The sequence below is a fragment of the Talpa occidentalis genome, unplaced genomic scaffold, assembly GCF_014898055.3.
Source record: "Talpa occidentalis isolate TD23 unplaced genomic scaffold, MPIMG_talOcc4v2.1 talOcc4.6, whole genome shotgun sequence".
NCBI lineage: Eukaryota > Metazoa > Chordata > Mammalia > Eulipotyphla > Talpidae > Talpa > Talpa occidentalis.
The window spans coordinates 23,989,919-24,010,513 of NW_023604972.1; the positions used below are offsets into that span (position 1 = coordinate 23,989,919).

Consider the following 20,595-nt stretch of genomic DNA (forward strand, 5'->3'; position numbering starts at 1 on the left):
TGCAGATAATCTATAAAACCCATGGAGTTCCAGACTATTCCTTTATTAGCAAAAAAAAAAAAAAAAACCCACAAAACTTCAGACCTGCCTTTCCTGATATAATTTTCTAATTTTCTAACTTCTACGCCCCAGCAGAGGCGTGGCAGTAAAGCCTCACAGCCTTTTTCCTGATGGAGCATTTCTGCATATTAAATAGCAGCTTACAAATAGTCAGTGAGTCCTCTGCTCCCACGCCTGATCAGCACAAAAAACTGAAAGGAGAGATTCGAGACTGGCAGTTGTCCTCAGTAGAGACATTCAATGATGTGTTTTCTGTCTATTCACTCATAGTATTGACATGAGCCATTAACATCTGCAGAACTTGTTTTAGCTGGCAAAAGTTGGGTATCTGGGAATTGATTTAAAAGGTCAATTCATTTCCAAGATAGTTGAATTATATTCAAAATACATTTCCATAAAGTGCTAAAAGAAAAATAACTTAGAAATGAGATTGCCAGTAAGGTTTAGAACTCACTTCCTTTTCAACATGTAAAGAATTTGGTCAGTGTTAAATATCTCATGAAGAGGCTTTAAATTCAAAGCCAAGTGAAATTTAGGGCAACTCAGCCACAAATCACATAACTCTGGATTTGCAACAGAGCATGCAGATTTAGCTTTTCATTTGAGTTTAATATAGTTTATTTCCTCCACTAGTGCATACATTTTGCTCACTTCATTGTTGATTGTATAATAATCTAGATTTTTAAAAGTGGCAAGTTGAGCTCTCATTTCATTTTACAAAACTAAATTTTTGTAAGCAGGTTTAAGATTGCCAGTGGTTTTAAGCTTCTAGAATCTTCAAAAGTATATGCAAATTAAACTATATGCATATCCTTTTGAATGTCAATGTTTTGTGGTGAAAAGAAAATATATTACAAAGTTGGAATTATAAGAGGGGACTATGAACCAAATAAAATTATTTAAGAAGAGCTTTTTTAGAAGGGAATCACAAATTTATTCCTGTAACAAAGAATGATTTTTGGATCTCATAACCAATTTTGGAAGTGCATTTTGCTTTAAAACACAGGCAATTTCAGGTGAAATTCAGCAGTAATGGATAATAAGTTCACAGGTTATTCTGTTTGTTTCCAAATATTTGGTTATTTTATCTAATGAACTGTAACCTAATTAGAAAATTTTAGTGACCAATAAATGAAACTATCCTCACACTTCAAAACTAAGTTTCCATTTTAATAGCCTGACTCACAATAAAAACTATGCTAAGTTAAAATTTTAAAAAGGATAAAGAAATACATATAAGGAAAAGGCACAGAGTAACTGAGCCACAAATATAGCAGTTCTTAACAGGTGTCAACAGGATAAATGTGAAACCTGATTTTTTTGTTTAGAGTGTTAAACTCTCTGCTTTAAAATACTGGATATTATTTCAATACAGCAAATGGGTTAGGTTGTGTCTATTCTGACATATGTGCAGAAACAGCCAACAGATGAGAGGGCAAGGTGACAAAGAAACAGCTGTAATGGTGCCCTGGGCAGATTTATGAAGGCGTAGATGGTCCTCTTATAAGGATGGGAGATGGAGGGTTTTCTTAAGCTATGGTGAGGTCGTTATCAAGCTCTGTGGAGCTGCAAGAGGATCAAGAAACTGATGACATAGAGTTTAAGTATAACAGCTACAGTTTCTGATAATATGGTTATATGTTAAAAAAAATTCATTACTTCTCCTATCCTGATAAACCATTCAAATTCCCTTGGTTATCCACGAGTGCTGTGCTGCCCAGTATGGTGGCCACTGGCCACATGAGTCTCTGGAGGACTACTTAAATGTGATTAGTACAAATGAAGATATGCTGCAAGTTTAAAATGCACATCAGATTTTGAACACTTAGTATGAAGAAGAAAAGGTAAAATATCACAATACTTTTATACTGATTACATATTGAAATGATATATCAAAAATATTGAGTTTAATAAAATTTCATTTAAAATTATTTTGGGCTTCAATTTTTACTTGTTAATGTGGTGTCTAGAACACTTAAAATTATACATGTGGCTTGCACTGTGCTTCTATGGCAAGGTTTTGAATGACAGGAACTGTACTTAATTTACTTGGTAGTTGATGAACTAAGCCTGGTGCCTAGAATCCAGTAGGTGCTGCAAAAATGTTTGCAGAGCAAGTGCATCCTTTCAGGTGTGATAGTCCTGATCCAGGCTAAGACTACATTACAAAAAGTGATGTTATATTTGATACATGAAAATGAATATGGAAATGGCTTGTAACTCAAACACGGGAACCAAACATTCTGAAAATTCTAAGATAAATTCCTTATTATCTGAACTCTTGCTATCTACCAAAATTGGGATAGCAAGAGATATTGTAGATCGGTAAGTCTGAAACATAATAAGAACTATAGGATGACCAACACTAGTGAAATTACCTATCTTTCCCAATTCTACTCCTTTGAATTGCTATCCTCACTTGTCTATCATCCTCTTACTTTCCTTTTTAAATATAGCCCCGACACACATCAATAGTGCATTATTTTCTCCCCTGTTTTTGACTATTATTAAAAAATGCTATGTAGTTTGTAGTCCTTTTAAACATTTAAAAGAAAATGTTATCTCATTAGCAATTTTAATTCAACATTTTTTACTGAAGTAATATATCACTTTTAACAAGAATTTAAACATTATTTATTCTCCATGACTGTGAAACTTTTTGATTTAGTCTGTTTAGAAGTTATAAAACATAGGCAAATGAAGAGTGAATGAAAATGATGAAAAGAAATGATAAAAATATTTTCATAAAGAAAATTTCTTATCCCCCTTCACCTTCCTCCCCTCACGAAGAAAATGGCTTTAAATGTCACATATGGAAATGACCGTAAGAAGGATTTTAAACTTAACCGCAATTACCTCAATAATATAGAGGACTATATTCTTGTAGAAGCAATACAGAATGCACTTGGAGACTCTGTTATAGTTCCAGGCACCATGAACCATCAATAAATTCTTCAAATATTTGAACTAAAATAAAAGTGGAAAAAGATTAGTATTTTCCTCTTCCTAGTGTCAGCTGACTGAATGAGGTGTTTTGTAGAAATGAAGCTTTACCTGAGCGATGGAGTAATCAGAAGAATTAGCCGCCTGAAGGCCTTCATTGCCGCTTATACCAACGCCAACATGCGCCGTCTGGATCATGCTGACATCATTTGCTCCATCACCAATCGCAAGCGTTATGACTTTGACTTGTTTCTTAACCATCTCAACGACTTCAGATTTTTGAAGAGGAGAAACCCTTAAATTAGAACAAATGATCAATGACCTCTATCATCTGGGGAAAAGAAATTTTGAAATGTCATTGTCTTGAAGGATAAAAGCAGTAGAAAATCCAGATGAAGAGGACTATGAAGAACCATTATGGAAAAGCCTTAGGTTGGCCAGTGTTTAATTTTCTGTTAATCTGGTTGTCGCCTTAAGGGGAAGATAAAATTGAAGTGATAAAAGCAAACCTTCAGATAACATGATAGATACTGCCATGCCTTGGAAGCACAGTTTACCAGGATGTTTGCATATATATGTTCAAGAAATAACATTTGAGTTCAGAATTTCATTAATTCATAACAACCTAAGAATTTCTAACTCATTACATTTGAATGAAAAAGGTCAGAAAGGCTGCTGAATGGTAATCCAAGTACTAACTAAATCCTCATACCTGGAAAGCAAAAGGTTTGAGCCTATGCAAGATGATTTTAGATACACGCTATATGATTAGAACAACTTAAACCTCTACTTAAAAGTAGGGGGTTGACTAACCTCCCGGCAAGTTGGCAGACATCATGGTGAGCCAACTAAATACTAAGCAGTTGATAATATATTTCATGTGCCTCAATTTCCTTCCAAACCTACTGACTAATGGCCACGTGGAATCAAAAAACCTTTTATATAAATTGGGATCAAGAACAGAGGGCACCGGTATCGGTACTAAAATTATATTTGATTTTAACTTTGGAGCAGCTTGTCAGAGACTTATAAAAAATAGTCAGCGAACGGGCCTCCCTGGTGGCACAGTGGTTGAGCGCTGGGTTGCAAAGCTGCCTGCAGCCTCTGCAGCGCCGGTTCAATCCCCGGCTGCTCCCCGGCCACCAGAGGAGGGTCCCACATGGCGCTCAGACCTCTCCTGCCGCCCGCTGCTCCCCTCAGCAGTGTTCTTTGGTCCTTCTGCCTGCTCTGCTCCCCGCTCTGGCTCTGGTGAATTCTCGCACCCTCCCACGCTTCTGTACCCAGTGCTTGTATAAATAAATAAAAATAAATCTTAAAAAAAAAAATAGTCAGTGAAGAAAGAAGCCCCATGACAGTGGCAGGTTGGTTCAAAGAAAATGCTATCAACTTAAGATATCGTTTATACCATACTGGTGATTAAAGAGAAATATGGGAAAACTAAATGGTGAGCTTGGTAAACTATTAAGATAATAATTACATATTAAGAAATAATAAATTTATAGCAGCACTGTTTACAATAGCTAAGCTTTGGAAACAATCCAAATGCCCAAAAATAGATGACTGGATCAAGAAGATGTGGTACATATACACCATGGAATATTACTCAGCATTCAAAAAAGATAAGCACATGCAATTTGCAGCAACATGGATGGCGCTGGAAGGGATCATGCTCAGCGAAATAAGCCAGAAAGAAAAAGAAAAATACAGGATGGTCTCACTCATAGCAGGAATCTAGAAAACTTAAATAAGGGAGCAGGAAAATGAATAACTATAAGAAAGTGAAAATCAAAATCAACAAACAACTATGAACCAGAGACACTCTATGGGTGGTGGGGGTGGGGAGGGGAGGGATTGGGGTCAAAATAAGGGGATTGCAATTGTATGGGGAATATAAAAATAAAATTTATTTAAAAAAAAAGAAATAATGAAGACACACAATGTCAGTGGAAAAGAAAAAAAATCAGGGCTAAATTCTTTACAAGGTTAAGCAGAGTAGGTTTCTAGTATTAGCCTTTGATAAATCATGTATTTAAAGATGAAGATTGTTATTCTGAAAGAAACAATATATATTCGCAAATTTTTCTGATGATTATTTCTTAGGAGAAATTCCTAGCAACGGTTATTCTGAGCAAATTAGGTGCCTTTAGAAGGCCCTTCTGAGAGGCTAAGGCCAGAACAGCTCCAGTTTTTATTTCAAGTTTGAGAATCATTGCCTTGGACTGTGAGTTGCTTACAGAGTGAATGTTTCCTCAGCTTTGTATTCCCAGCGCTGATCCAGACTAGGTATTGAGTAAATGGTTGCTACACAAAGGAACTATTTTTAATTTTTTGGATTTCCTTTCAAAGTCTGGCAATAGTATAAAATACCACCACCGCAAATATAGCAAGGGAATGGATGCATATTGGGCCACTCACAGTTTTTCTCATTGTTAGTCCCTATTTTTCTTCTAAGCAATTTTCATTTGATTTAATTTTTCTGATCAGATTAATATAACATGGTTCTAGGCCCATGTTTTAAAAATAGACTGTTGCAATCATTTAGTAAATGTCAAAAAAGAAGGCTTGCAAAGAAGTGATCTACAAAACAAATGGGCAATGGGTGTAAGAGGAAAGAAGCATTTAAAAACATTTACCCAGCTCTCTTCACAGCTTAGTAGGCTCACAATACAAGCATACCGTGAAGTCACATCATGGGATCAACAGAACTAGGTAACAGTGGTAATTTTTTTTCATAAGCTGAATATGTAATAAAGGAGAAATCGCTGCATGGTGAGCTGATGTTAGTGATTTAAAGAAGCATCAGAAAAGAGCTGGATTAAACAGGGCTTCTTTCCTCATGGCTATTAGAACCAGCACTGTGTTTTCTGCTTGACACACTTTTCAATACTCTCAAATTAAAACTGGCCAAGAATGTGGTTGATTCAGGTGTGAAAAACAGAGTGCCAACCCCCTTGGCAAGAACAGTGCCTGCTTAATAAAAATAAGATGATATGTGAGAGACATTCCCAAATCACACTGTGGTGGCTTCTAGCAAGGACATCCATGTCCATTATCAAGTAAAGTAGACAACTTATTTGGAAGAAGATTCAGGAAATAATGAAAACCCCTTTTCTTCTGATGGGTTTGAAATAGCAGTTGGTTGCTAAACAAAGATGTCAGATAGAGATCCCTAAGAAATTTAGCATAGACACCTAAAACATTTAACTTAAAATATAATGTACAAACTTGGGATGCAGGGCAAAAACCATTACTTTGCATAGGAATCTGCTTTTCTTTTCTTCTTTATCTGTATCATTTTTTTTGTATAAAATATTTCTCATGTATACAACTTTTTAAATTTTTTAATTAATTTTTTTCTTACATTGTTGTAGTCCCCCATAGTTCTCCTGCCACCATGTCACCCGTGAACCATCACCATATTCCCGAGTGTTCTTCCCTCCCATTTTGCCCCGCTCCTGGCCCCTCCTTTGCTGTATGCCTTTTTTTTTTTTTTTAAGATTTATTTATTTATTTATACAAGCACTGGGTACAATTAAAAGCGCGGGAGGGTGAGAGAATTCACCAGAGCCAGAGTGGAGAGCAGAACAGGCAGAGTGACAAAGTACACTGCTGAGGGGAGCAGTGGGCGGCAGGAGAGGTCTGTGCGCCATGTGGGACCCTTGCTGGCATCTGGGGATCGAACCGGTACTGCAGAGGCTGCAGGCAGCTTCACAACCCAGCGCTCAACCGCTGCGCAACAGGGAAGGCCCAACTTCTTAGTTTTGACTTTTTATTGACCTTTTGTTTGGTTTCTCTATATTCCATATATAAGTAAGACCACTGGCATTTATCTTTTTCCTTCTGACTAATTTCAGCTAGGGAGTCTGTTTGAAATTCTGCATGTTTTTGTTGCAGAAACATCCCCAGGAGGCACAAACCATGGTTTTTTTCAATAACGTGGAGATGGAGACTAGAGTGGAATGATATCCTCTACTCCAGTTTATTATTATTGATTCACCCTAAATTCAACAGCAAGTTTTTTAGCAATTCAAAAAGTCTTCAAGAATATGTATACCTGGTTTTCCTAGCAACATTTTGGACTGGCTTATGTCATGACTTATGAAATTTTTAACTAAATGATGATGACTTTAAGAAGTACAACAGCATCAAATAGATCTGGGAAGAAGCAGTGCATTTACTAATTGCCACCAAAGCACCAAGAAGGACCATGGAAGTAAAAGTGTGGCATATCCTAAAGCATGTCCTTCCAGCTGTGGGCATGTGCTGCCGGTGGGTGTCAGCAGCATGTCTTAGGGAGGGAATGTGGTTTAAGGGGATTCAGGTTAGATAACTGAAATCATATTAAAAGACCCTGTACTCTTTTTTCATAATCCATTTAAAAAATGCTGCTTGTTATAAGCAGGTTACAGGACAACAAAATAATATCAGAAAGCTTCATGTTACACTCATTTCAAATGTCTTAAAAATTAATATCTTGTAACTGCCAGTGATGAATAATTTTAGAGGGTATAGAAATGACTATGGCTTGGAAGAAGCTTCCTTGATGACTCAGAATCTGATGTTGTGTCAGTGAGGAGAGCTCATGTCTGGTAAAAGAAATAAGCATAGCTTAAATTTCCGTAATTTCATGCTAAAAATTCTGTAGACTATATACCTTTCTGTTGTTTTGTTGCCACCTCATAAAAAGGTTACCTACTTGACTCTTAGAATTTATTTACTTTCTCGACTTGTACACTTGCTTCTGTTTTGTGCAATCTCATAGTAGTCTAGACAACCTTAACATACAAGCGAATTCTTCCAAGCTATCCAAACACACACATCCACAGAGGAGAGTATCTAAGGCCTAAATTGTACAAATAGCAATAGTGATCCAAAGTATAATTCAGAAGCATCATAAAAGCAGTCTTTTGTTTTGTAACCGATAAATATTTTTTACCACCCAAGAATCTGTATCAGGATTTACAGTGTTCACAGCTCTCTTCTACTCTTGCTCCTTCTTCTCTGGGAGGAGTCAGTCTCTATGGAAAAGACTACATGGTTTCAGCATGTGCCGTCAAAGTCCGGTTTTCTTCCCCATGGCTCCACAGAGGGTGGTCCTTTGTGATACAACCTAGCAGTTGCTGTGTGCAATATGCTTTTCCGCTATTATTTTGGCTGTAGTTTCTGCACATGTTATTCATTATTTTCCTTATTTGCTATGTAGTAACTCTCCCTGCCCTGTGAACATTAGATCAGAGTACTAAATTTTTACCATTTAAGCTAGAAATTATATAGGGTGGCCCATCTTATATGAGCCTCATTTTGCACTCTTTTAATGGGATTAGCTAAATGAATCACCTTTGAATGTAATATGGATAGAGATTATATGTGTACATATACACAGACACATAATAAAGAATAACTTAAGGGACTTTTTATAGATATCCAAAAGGGGTACAATACTTTATCTAACCATTGTGTTTTGAGGTTAATAACCTAAAAAACCTCACATTTACATATACTAAAAATTGCACTGATACTATTATCTCAAATACTTAGGCTGTAAAGTTAGAAGTGACTGCAAAGTTGCCTTTAAAACACAAATCTGGAGAAAAAATTAAGAACAAAGAGAAATACTGTATTTCTTAATTATCCTGAAGTGTTTTTCATAGTGATTCTGCATTTATAGGCCCTTGTATTACTAAGTTTGAGGGCTGTTCCCAGTGACTATTCAGAGGTCAGAAATATTAATGGGGATCTACTGTAGTTTCTTTTGCAACAAACTTCCTAATATTTTTCTTTGTTAATATTAGTCTATTCCCCATTGAGTCTTATTTGGCTAACTAATAAATGATAAAAAAAGAGAAAAATTAAGAGATCTTATTGCCTCTTCTTTGAACTAAATTTTGTTAGCCTCATTTATAAAGTTTTGAGTTGAGAAGTAAATTTGGCAAATTTGGCAAAAAAATGTGGCAAAAGAATCTGTTATATGTACCAGAATTACATAAATACTATAACACTTCTAGAAAATCACCATCAATTTGTTACTGGAATGAAAACAGCTGCCTATACAGCAAATCCAAAAAATGATACTTAGCATGTGGCACATAATGAAACATTCCACCACTTCTAGGTAACAGAACTGTGTTATTCAAATGATTAATGAGTGAGTGCTTTCCTGCCCTCCCAGAGCAACATCTGTTGATACACTATGTAATCAGAGGCATCAAGCGGACCTTATAACAAAAGGATTGAGTTTACAGAAATAAACACAGATAGCTTTCCCAAAGAACAAAAAGGAAAGTAACTTTAAAAATATCTCCAATTTCAATGCATTTTAGCTGCAAAGCTTCTCTTTCATGGAATTGATATTGTTCTAGATAAACTACTATTATTTTCCATTTCAATGGTTCAGATAGTATTTTAGTGCTCAGTCATAACAGCAGTGTATAGCATGTGGTGTGCAGAGGTATGCCAAGAACTAATGGGCAAATGTAACTTATAGAAGACACTAAAAAGGAAAAATCCTCCCATTAGAAATCTTTTTACAGTATTCACACCAGAAAAGTTTCCTCTGTATTCATTAAAAATACAGAGAAGTAGGATTAAAAATGGTAGTGGAAGTGAATTCATTATCCCATGAGACTAACATTACAACTTACATTCATTTTTGACTGCTGTGAAGGGGCAAAGTCTGCTTAATTGCTCTGTGTCTAGAGTATAGAGGGGTAGTGGGTATTGAATGTAATACCCAATATAATGGGTACTGAAGTCTCCAAGAGGGAACAATAGGCAACAAATTATTAGTTTTTTAAGAGATAGTAGGTATATTCAGAATGGGTTAGAGCCATACCATGAGTCACAGTAAGGTTAGGAGTAAACAAAAATGTTTAAAATTTTTGAGTAAAAAAAAATAGCATGAAACTGTACTGCAAAAATATTAAATTGAATTGGAATGATTCTAATGAGGAAGAGAGAGACAGAGAGATCTATTTTATATATAATCATATATCAACATCTCTAGATAGAGACAGATATCTACCCTATGCATCTGAATGTTATCTAGGATAAGGGCAAGGAAAATGAAAGGACATATGGGTGGGTGGTAGGTTTCAATGAAAGTGGGACTACAGACTGAGGTTTTGAATTTAGATATCTAGGGAAATGATAGTCTAAACAAACATAAAAGGTAGGAATGTTATTCAGTTATAATAAAGAAGAAAATATTGCCATTTGCAACAACATGGATCTACCTTGGGGACAGTATGGCAAGTGAAATAAAGCAGTCAGAGAAAGACAACATTAAATGATGTCATATATATGTGCAACAAAAAAACTAACCAACCAACCAAACAAACAAAATAACCGAATTTAAACATACAAAGAACAGATTGGTGACTGTCTAAGGTGTGGGGGTGGGGAATATGGGTGAAGGGGATCAAAAGGTACAAACTTCTATATATAAAATAAGTTAAGGGAATGTAATATATAATATGGTGACTTTAATAATATGATACTGCATATTTGAAAATTGCTAAAAGAGATCTTAAAAAAGTTCTGTTCACAAGAAAATATAGTTATATGGTGATGGATGATAACTACACTTACTGTGGTGAATGTTTTATAAAATATGTATATATATTGAGTTATTCTGCTATACTGTGCACTTGAAACTCCTGTAATTTTCTTATGTGACTGTACCCAGTGCATCAATAAATAAATAAAAAACCTAACTTATAATCATTCACAGTTCTCCCAGCTTGCAATTTCTTTTTCCCTTTTGTATTAAAGACAGACTGATGAAAAAGTACCATAGTGAGATTTAAAAATATTTCTGCTTTTCTGATCTGTGGGGGAATAAGTACAAGAGGGATTTATAGAGAAAAATTATCAGCATACTTCTATTTTTTAAAAGATTTATTCATGAATATAAGAGCTGGGGTACAGGCCAGAGATGTGGGGGGTGAGAGGATTCACCAGAGACAGAGTGGGGGACAGAACAGGCAGACTGACCGAAGCACACTGCTGAGGGTAGCAGTGGGCAAGTCAGGAGAGGTCTGCTGCGCCATGTGGGTAGCTCCCTGGCCGGCTGTGGATCAAGCCCATGCTGCAGAGGCTGCAGACAGCTTCATTGGTTGCATCCTAACCCCTTACGCCATTAGGGAGGCCCTCAGAGTAGGTCTAAATGTTCTGAATTCAGTGGGATATCCTAGTGAAATCATTCAAGATACTGACTGAAAAGTTAGAACTGAGGTTGGAAAGGAATGCGGAGTTAAGGAAGTACATTTGATGTCACTTGTTCATTGAGTCCTTAGTGATCCTTTTAGTATATAATAAAATTTCTATGGGAGAATAGAAGGGAAGAAAATAGAACACAGTAGCTCTTAGAACCCTCTTTCTGTTCTGAAAATTAAGGATTTTTATTGAGCTTCTGTCCCAGGAATGCAATATGAAGAGCCTATATAACAGTGATCTGCCTATGGATTTTTACTCCAAGGAGACAAGTGGGGTGGGGGGGAGAGAGAGAGAGAGAGAGAGAGAGAGAGAGAGAGAGAGAGAGAGAGAGAGAGAATTTCTCCTACATGGAACATCTCTTTCGAAGGAGCCTGGTGCATGGAAAGCAGGTCTACCCAAGAGCTAGAGAACAACCTCTTTCTAGCTTCCCCTAGTTTTGTGACCTTGCTCTCAAAATGGTAAGACCTCTACCTCTTCCAACCCCCAACATCCAGTTATAGCCCACAAGGGAACTGGCTCTCTTTCCTTTTCCCATGATCTAGGTAGGCAAGGAAGAACTGAAGCTTCTACAGGTTGACAGAATATCACATTGTCTTTCTTTCTTTCCCATTTTTTAAAATTTACTCCTGTGTTTCCCCAAGGAACCTCTTCTCATCCTAATTAGAAATACCTAGAAGATGGAACACATGGCAGCACAGTCTCTTGACAGGAATTGGAATCATATCATGAAGATGCCAGGGGTTATAACAAGAAATTCTGTAAATTTCAGCATCACCATTAGCAACTCATGCAAAATCTGTGAGAAACCTTTGGGGAGACAGGCTGTGGTGGATAACTGTTAGGAGGTAAATGGCATAGAGGGAGAGAGTCAGTGCCAGGAACCACGGATGCACAATCAGGATGGTGAAGCCTTCCAGCTGTGCCTTCTCTTTCCATGTTGCCCTGTGCAAGACCAGGCTGACCAGTGTGAGGAGGGTGAGGCTGCAATGGATAGAGCTAAGGGCATATCTCAGTGCAATTGTAAACTTCAGTTTAGGTTTGGTACTTGTGGAAACTCAAAATTCCCCAAAAATGTGCTTAGAAAAACAAAACACCCAATTCTAGTATTCCCAAAGCCCTAAAGGTAGCACCCCAAGAAAATTCCCACTTCATGCCATGGAATAAAAAAGTCAAAGCTTTCTGGTCAACTTTGAAGCATGGAGCCAGGCAGGGACAGGTGACAATGACATAGGAGTTCTGAGTGTTATCTTACTCATATAATTGGATGTGGCTGCCTCTAATAAAAAGATGCTTGTGTAAAGGAACTAGGGAGAAATAGGAATTTATTAAGCTCAGATTGAGTCCTATCTCTAAATTTATACCAAGTTAGAACCTAGCTTTCATATTTTACCCAAGGAGACAGTATTGTCTATTAGGGATATGAGGAAAAATGCTCTCACAGGGAAAACATTTAAGCAGGAGAAGATCATAAGCACACACACACACACACACACACACACAAAAAAACAATTTACAAAAAAGTAGAACTATTGAAAGTAGATATAACAAGAATTTAAAAGACATGATTAAAAAGAAAACTTGGGAAGATATGGAAGATACTGGAACTATGAAACCAGAACAAGCAGTCACAATGATGGACAAAATAAATCAAATAAAAATATAACTGCTAAAATAAAGAAGCTAATAGCATATTGAGTAGTACATAGGAAAGATTTTGAAAGTTTTAAGTTAAAGAATTGTCCCAGAAGATAACAGGAAGTAAAAGGAACTAGTGTGAAAAAAATGAGAAGAAATGGAGTAACAGAAGTGTGTGAGAAGAGAATAACAGGGAGAAAAAATAATAAATGATTAATAATTTCCCAGAATTAAAGACAAATATCCTTAGATTAAGAAAGTTCATATAATGCCCAAAAGAAATATCAGGAAAAAAAACTACCATTAAACACATTATGGTTAAATTAAGAAAAACTTCTAAAAGCTTCTGGAGAGAGAAAAAAATACTAAGAAGCAAGATTTGACTGACATTGGATACACAAATTAGTATCTTAAGTTCTTATCTCTCTAAGGGGAGTAGGGGTAGGGGTAGCAGACATATTAATGCATATAGACAATGAGAGGGGAAAATAAGCACACATTTGGTTATTAAAATTTTAGAAACAAATAGACATAGAACAGATGTTATATGCAAAGTATTTAAACCAGCAAAGGAAAATCTAATTTTCACACAGAAAGGGGAAAAAAATGCAAAAAGCATAATAAAACAAAATAAAATGAAAGAAATGAAGCTTAATACAGTAATAATTTGAATAAATATAAAGGGCTTAAATTTATGGAATGAGAGAGAGATTATCAGGTTGGATTTTTTTTTTAAAAGTCTTTTTCTTTTCTTTTTTTTTTCTTTTTAAAGATTTATTTATTTATTAATACAAGCACTGGGTACAGTCAGAAGCATGGGAGGGCGAGAGAATTCACCAGAGCCAGAGCGGGGAGCAGAGCAGGCAGAAGGACCAAAATACACTGCTGAGGGGAGCAGTGGGTGCGGCAGGAGAGGTCTGCACACCATGTGGGACCCTCACTCGGTGGCCAGGGATCGAACCAGCGCTGCAGAGGCTGCAGGCAGCTTTGCAGCCCAACACTCAACCGCTGCGCCACCAGGGAGGCCCAGAATTGAACATAAGGTTTTAGAGGGGAAAAAGGACCTATGAAAAATGGATAGCCAGGTTAGCAACTATAATACCAGGAAAAAAATTAGAATTATAATTAAAGTAGTCAAAGAGAAAACTTTCTTATTCTAGAAATATTCAATTAGGTCATATAAAAAATTTGAAAGCATGCTAAGAGTAACACAAGTTTTAATAATAGACACTAGTTTGTTGAGTAGATATATTATTACATTTATTTCACACAGTGCTATGAGAACAATTATTTTTTATTTCTGTTTCAAAGATGAAGAAATGGAAGCTGGAGGCATTAAGCAACTTATTACTCAGCTACAAGAGATGGAACCTGGACTTAGATTCTGGCAAATCTGACTTCAGTGCCTGAGTATACAGCATATGGCAACAAGCTGAGTGCAAAGGATGTACTGCTTAGTAAGTGGTATGAGAAGTCTCTCACTATGCAGAAATGAGTAATACTGAATCCCTTCTCCTTTATACTATATATAAAACTAAACTTCATAAGGATTGAAGGTCTACATGAAAAACAATACTATAAACTTAGAAGAAAACAGACTATCTTTTAAGTGGGAAGATCTTACTATCAAAAAGGAAAATAAATATAGGGGAAAAATTAAAGGAATTTGACAGTTTCAAGTAATGCTATCTTTTAAAGGAAAAATAACACAGTCTTAATTAAGAAGGGAGCCAGGTTAGAAGATATTTGCTATTCCATAATCGACAAAGAACCAGTATTTAGAATACACAGAGTTATTGACATAAACAAAAAAAAAAATAGGAAACCTGAAAGTTTAACACTTCTATATTCAATGTGATTTTTCTTCATAGCAACTGTTTCCAAGGGTTTTAAGTCTGTCTGATATGGAATATATGGATTGTTACCAGGTATACACACACAACTACTGTTCTTTGAATGTGTGTATTTATGAATTTTATGGAATAGTTATGATGTGGAGGCACAGATTAGTTTTTTCCTGTAGGTCACTGTTCTATTTATAGAATTTTATGTATCTCACACATAGGAGGTGCTTGAAAAATACTTGTTGAATGAATGAACAAATTCCCAAAGCAGAAATCTAGAGAAGTAAATAGTTCTGTGGAATTGCTCAACCTCCCTAGTAATCAGAGAAATGAAAATCAAAACAAGTTACCACTTTTCAACCATCAAATTGGCAAAGTTATAAATTAAAGAATGTCAATTATTGGTATTAAGGTTGGGAAACAATAACTGTCCTATCTGGATCTAGGAATAGACACAAGTGCAGCTATTTTGGAATGATGTGGCAGTTCTGATTGAAATGAAATAAACAGGTAGCCCAATGGCCAAGCATTTCCAATCCTAAGTAAGCATCCTAGAAAAACACTTTCAGGCATATATATATAGAGGATATTCATTTCAGCAATTTCCATGGCAATAAAGATTTAGAGCCAACTCTAGGAATATACAAAATAATATATATGCATTAAAACTAATAAGTAGTGGTGAGAATAAACATATCTTACATAATCAGGTTTCAAACCATGTGGATAAATTAAAAATGCAACACAATTTTCATGGAATATCACTTTTAGTATATATCTATTCCTCAAGCCAACACACATAAAACAACAGTAATTATTTTAGTTATACAGACATACAAATAAAGTATGGCAGATGGATGAGAACAAATTTACTACTTGAGAATGTATTCATAAGGTGGAATGAAGAGAAAGAGACTGGGGGATGAGCACAAAAGCTAAATTAAAATCTAAATAATAAAGAGATTGCTTTAGTTTAAGATGCTTCCAGTCTAGGGAGAAGGGGCTCACTTGTCTTCCTGCCTAGTTCCTTTGCTAGCACTCTGCTGGCTCTTGCCTAGAACAGAGGGATGGTATTGTGGCAACAGAGCAGGAACCTGCTTGTGGTTCCAGGTTCTTCACAGATCTCTGTGGAGATACCTGTTAACACCTCATTTTAAAACAGAATGATTTTTGGAAATATTCACATTTTAAGGTTTTTTTTTTAAATAATTCAAGTTTGCACTAGGAATTCACACATTTAGAGGTTTGCTTGAATTCAAGGTTATAGAGAAATTTAATGGAGCTGTGAGACTGTGCAGCTATCACCACAAAGAATGTCAGTCATTTCTGAGGAATCATGGAGACAGGGAAACATGCCAGGTGAGAAGAAATCTGCAAATGTCTGTTTTCAATAAAAGAAGAGTCTGGAAATTACAGACAAGGGAACTTATGGTGAACACTATCAACATCCTGGGAACGTTCTGTCAGAATCCACTTTTATCATTCATTCCATAATAGGGATCCATCCACAATGGCCCCAAGGACTGAGCCAGGAAGATGCTGGTTTTTAACACAGCCATGCCCATCATTTCCATATTGTTAGGAGCTGCTTTTATGCTCAAGGGCAGAGTTGAGTCATTGTGACAGGGGCTGTATAGCCCTCAAAATCTAAAGTATTCTCTGTACCTTTACTGACAAGTTTACACATCCTTGCTCTATGAAATTCTCTTTTCCTATGGGATGATGCTACACAAAACCACCCCCTTTTTCATGCCTCAACTTAAAGATCCCCATTTTATATCCATTTTTTGTTTCTATGACTGCTTGCTCCCAGGGGAATATACCTTTTGTTTCTCCCACCAACTTTCTACTAGGGTTCGTCTTTCCTTTCTCTTTACTCTATGCCCTACAGCTGTTAGCAGCCACGACCCCACATCCTATTGGTTTTGACTCCTGCGACTTCAGTCTGGGTAAAAACACAAGTCTTCAATTAGCTGTTTGTGGGAATGGCTGACCATTTCTTAAAAAGAAGATAATCTCTAGAATCATCATGGTTCTGTTCTGGTAAAGGAGAACCAATCACACAACACTAACTCTGCTTTCCTTTCCCATATAACTGGATCAATAGACTAACATTAGAGAAATGTCACAGCTTTCCATATATCATGTCCTTGGCAAATGGGAAAATGAAGTCCTTTCATTCCTTCATACAGTACTAAAGGAGAATGGAAGGAATCTATTAGGCGGATTTGTTTCTGACTGAAGAACACATTAGGGTGATGATTTACTGATTTATGTAAGGCTTTAGGAAGGCCTATAGTATAAATCTACTGAGCTCTGTATTTAAAATTGTTGAAAAGAATCATCAAGAATTTGAATGTAGGGCCTCCCTGGTGGTGCAAGGGGTTAAGATGCAACCTATGATGCTATCCACAGCCACTGCAGCACGAAGTTCGATCCCCTGGCTCACCAGGAAACAACCCACATGGTGCAGCAGACCTCCCCTGACTCGCCTACTGCTTCCCTCAGCAGTGTATTTCAGTCAATCTGCCTGTTCTGTCCCTCACTCTGTCTCTGGTGAATCCTCTCACCCCCCACACCTCTGGCCTGTACCCCAGCTCTTCTATGCATAAATAAATAAATCTTAAAAAAAAAAAGAATCTGAATGTAGTTCTAGAAGATATACATGCCTATTCAAAGTTAGCAAGATGAAAAAGCAAAAAGACTAAAATTTGTTGAGCTGTACACTTGGGTCTTATGTACTTTCCAATAAAAGTGAACTCTGTTTATCAGAATAATATAACCTGCAGGTCTAATTAGTATGTGAGTACACATGTGTGCATGTGTGGTTTATCCAAATTAAGTCACACCTAAAGCTGTGAAATGCTGAATTACAATGGGATTCTATAGATTTTAGACTTATCATATATTTTTATATATTTTACTATCAAATATGAACTTCCCTAGTGGTGAATATCACAAGTGGCTCCCAGGCTATAATATGGCCATGGAGAGGTACACTAGAAATGAGATGGACAGAGCTGAGCAGCTCATTATGTTAAAGCAAAATATGGGCATTTTGTTAAGTTATAAAATTTATTCAGTGTGTCCTCTTTTAGCCATACATATATAAAAGAAATATTCTCTTCAAATTTCCAACATTTATTCATATTTTCTTGGAAGCAAATATAGGGTTGACATTCATTAACAGTTTGTAAGTCTTTTCAAAGCCAAACATCTGCTTGGCATCCAACGGTGTTCACATTTTTTTTTTTTCTTTAAAGGAATGTCTGTTGAGCATTTATTGGCTTCATTTGTGCTTTATGACTGCCCTTTAAGTAGAACATTTACTTGGAGAAATCCTTAAGGTTTAAGATGATCCCCAAAGGTTCAAGAAGTAGATCTGCCTTGACCCATCATTTAAAGTGCTCACATTATGACAGAAAGTATTCAAAGTGTCCCTTTAGACTGCTTCTTGGGGGACCCCTTGATCGGACTAAGGTGAAAGGTTCCTCTTGGAATGCCACTCCCAAGTGACCGTGCTCACTGAAGTCAAGTGTTTTTCTTCTGCACTACGGGGAAAATGGCCGAAAAGGGGGTTAAAACTTTGATTAGAGATGTTGCAAGTAGGGAAAATGCTTACTTCAATTTAACTTCTGCTTTTCAGAAGACATGAGTACATAAATTATGTAGAAGAACGGTGATTACTAGACTGTCTAAAAGCTGGAGGCTCTAGGCCAATTTTCAACCAACTGTCACAGAACATAAGTCTCAAAATATGTTTAAACTAAACTGACAACTATAGAAAAAATGTAAAATTCTTTGAAAGGCTGGGTTATGTGAACTGACGAGGATCTCAGAAACCACATGCTATTTAGCACACAGCAAACTTCACTGCAACCTTCCTACTCTCTTCTGGAGGGAATATTAAAGGAGGCAAAACGGATGCTCCCCCAGTGAAGCTGATGCAAGCAGTTGAAAGACTCTTCCCAGTGTTAAGTGTCCAGTGTCCAGCAGAAGTATGGTCTGTCCCAAAATGGAAAGATAGTGAGAGGTTGTTGGGCCTTTTAAGCTGGTAGATGACTAGCCACATACTTGGGAATCCCACCTTCCTGTGTGGGAGAAGCTTGCCTCCTAGCTGATTTAGACATCTGAAACATTGTTATATTCCAATCTCTTGATTTTATAGGTCAAACTAAGGTCAGGGAGTCTCCATTAGGTATCCCAAGTGCCAGAGACATAGATTTAGGACCTGAATTTCATGAATCCCCAGCTAAAATGCCTTTTTTTTTTAAAGATTTATTTTTATATAAGAACTGGGGTACAGGCCAGATGTGCGGGAGGGTGAGAGGACTCACCAGGGACAGAGCGGGGAACAGAACAGGCAGACTGACAAAATACACTGCTGAGGGGAGCAGCGGGCAAGACAGGAGAGGTCTGCTTCGCCATGCGGGATTCTCACCGGCCAGCAGGGATTGAACCCGCACTGCAGAGGCTGCAGACAGCTTCACAGTGTGGCGCTCAACTGCCTGCACTACCAGGGAGGCCCTAAAATGCCTGCTATCAGTTAGACCTTAGGCATAAAGCAATAATATTTGAGATGAGGAATTATTTAGCTGGCTCTGCAGTTTTGCAGAATAACTCTTGATTGTAGCTGTGTGACCAAATGTCCATGGGAATTTCAGGGAGTCTGTGAAATCCCTGAAATGATGCATTCAATTTTATGTGCTTGCATGTATATATTTTTTTTAGGAGGAAATAGTTTAGCTTTCCTTTATTCTTCAAATCTGTGATCACACCAAGTGATAAAAACCAGTGTACTTGAACAAGGGAATAGAAGGAAAGAAGAACCACAAAAGAGCAGTTTATGTATATAGCCAGGGAAACTTATCAGAAACTAGCTGAACACACAATGCAAGCTTCCTATTAAACTACTCAGGCTATAGGTAAGTGCCCACAATAGTAAAAACAAAAGCTCTGTGGTGTCTATGAAAAACACACTTGACAGACTGATAAAAATGGATTTCATTTTACGTCTAGAGTTTTACATACCTTGGTATAATATGCAACCATCACTTTGCAAACCAAAACCAGGACTCCGAAGCTCTGGGTAATTTAGGGGTGAGGGGATTATTTCTGTCTCTGAATATTCCCTTCAGAAAATCGTGGTAAAAGATGTAATGACTACTGACTGGGAACAACTGTTTCTTTCAATTCAGCTGTAGACTCTTCAGGGAAAACGCTCATCTTTATAACTGTGTCAATTAGGCAAACACTAAACACTGCCTTCTGTTCTTTATGCTGATAATGTCAGGGAAGAAAGTGGCTGATGTAATCCTGAAGATGGAACTAATATTGAGAGCCTCATTATCCATCATGGGAAAGCCTTCTCCTCTATGTCCATGCTGGCTATGGCAAAGACAGGCCTATAAAAGAGCAGGTTCTGAATTATCTTCATGTGTGGATAGACAAGAAATGCATTGGAAAGTAGTTTGAGGAGAAAACCCAGAAAGCCAGAATGAACATAAATGAATTTGGGAAACAGTCCATACTGTCTTTTGAAATAATATTCAGTGTTTATCTGGAGCGTCTCTTATAATGGAGTAAAACAATTTCCTGAGGATGGGAGATCATAATCATCTGACAAACCAGGAATAACACTTTATTTAATTGTAAAGAATGATGTACAGGATTTTCCACCTATTCCTCACCAGTGACAGAAATATCATCATGAAAATTAAACCTCGAGGTCAGTAGGCTAAAAGGACAGTCTGTGCCAGGCCAGTAGTCTAAATGCTAAGAGGCACCAGGCCAAGAAGGTGCACAGACATAAATTGGGCAGTGGCACTGATACAATTATGGGCTTAGATGGATTTTCAAAGGTAGACCGGAAGTTGAACCACAGAAATTATGGGAAAAA

At 36.9% G+C, this 20,595-nt stretch overlaps 1 protein-coding gene across 3 annotated transcripts in view; it reads right to left on the reverse strand.

Annotated features, from left to right (window-relative positions):
- ATP8A1 (ATPase phospholipid transporting 8A1) overlaps nucleotides 1-20,595 on the reverse strand; it is a 219,516-nt gene that overhangs the window by 48,205 nt on the left and 150,716 nt on the right. For all 3 annotated transcript variants that reach the window (XR_005128999.2, XM_037530697.2, XM_037530696.2), the window contains exons 25-26: nucleotides 3,115-3,298; nucleotides 2,917-3,027 (exon numbers count right to left, since the gene is read on the reverse strand). Coding sequence is in view for 2 of the 3 variants with exons in the window: in XM_037530697.2 (XP_037386594.1) it covers nucleotides 2,917-3,027; nucleotides 3,115-3,298 (295 nt within the window). In the remaining variant the exon portion in view is untranslated. The remainder of the gene's footprint in view (nucleotides 1-2,916; nucleotides 3,028-3,114; nucleotides 3,299-20,595) is intronic.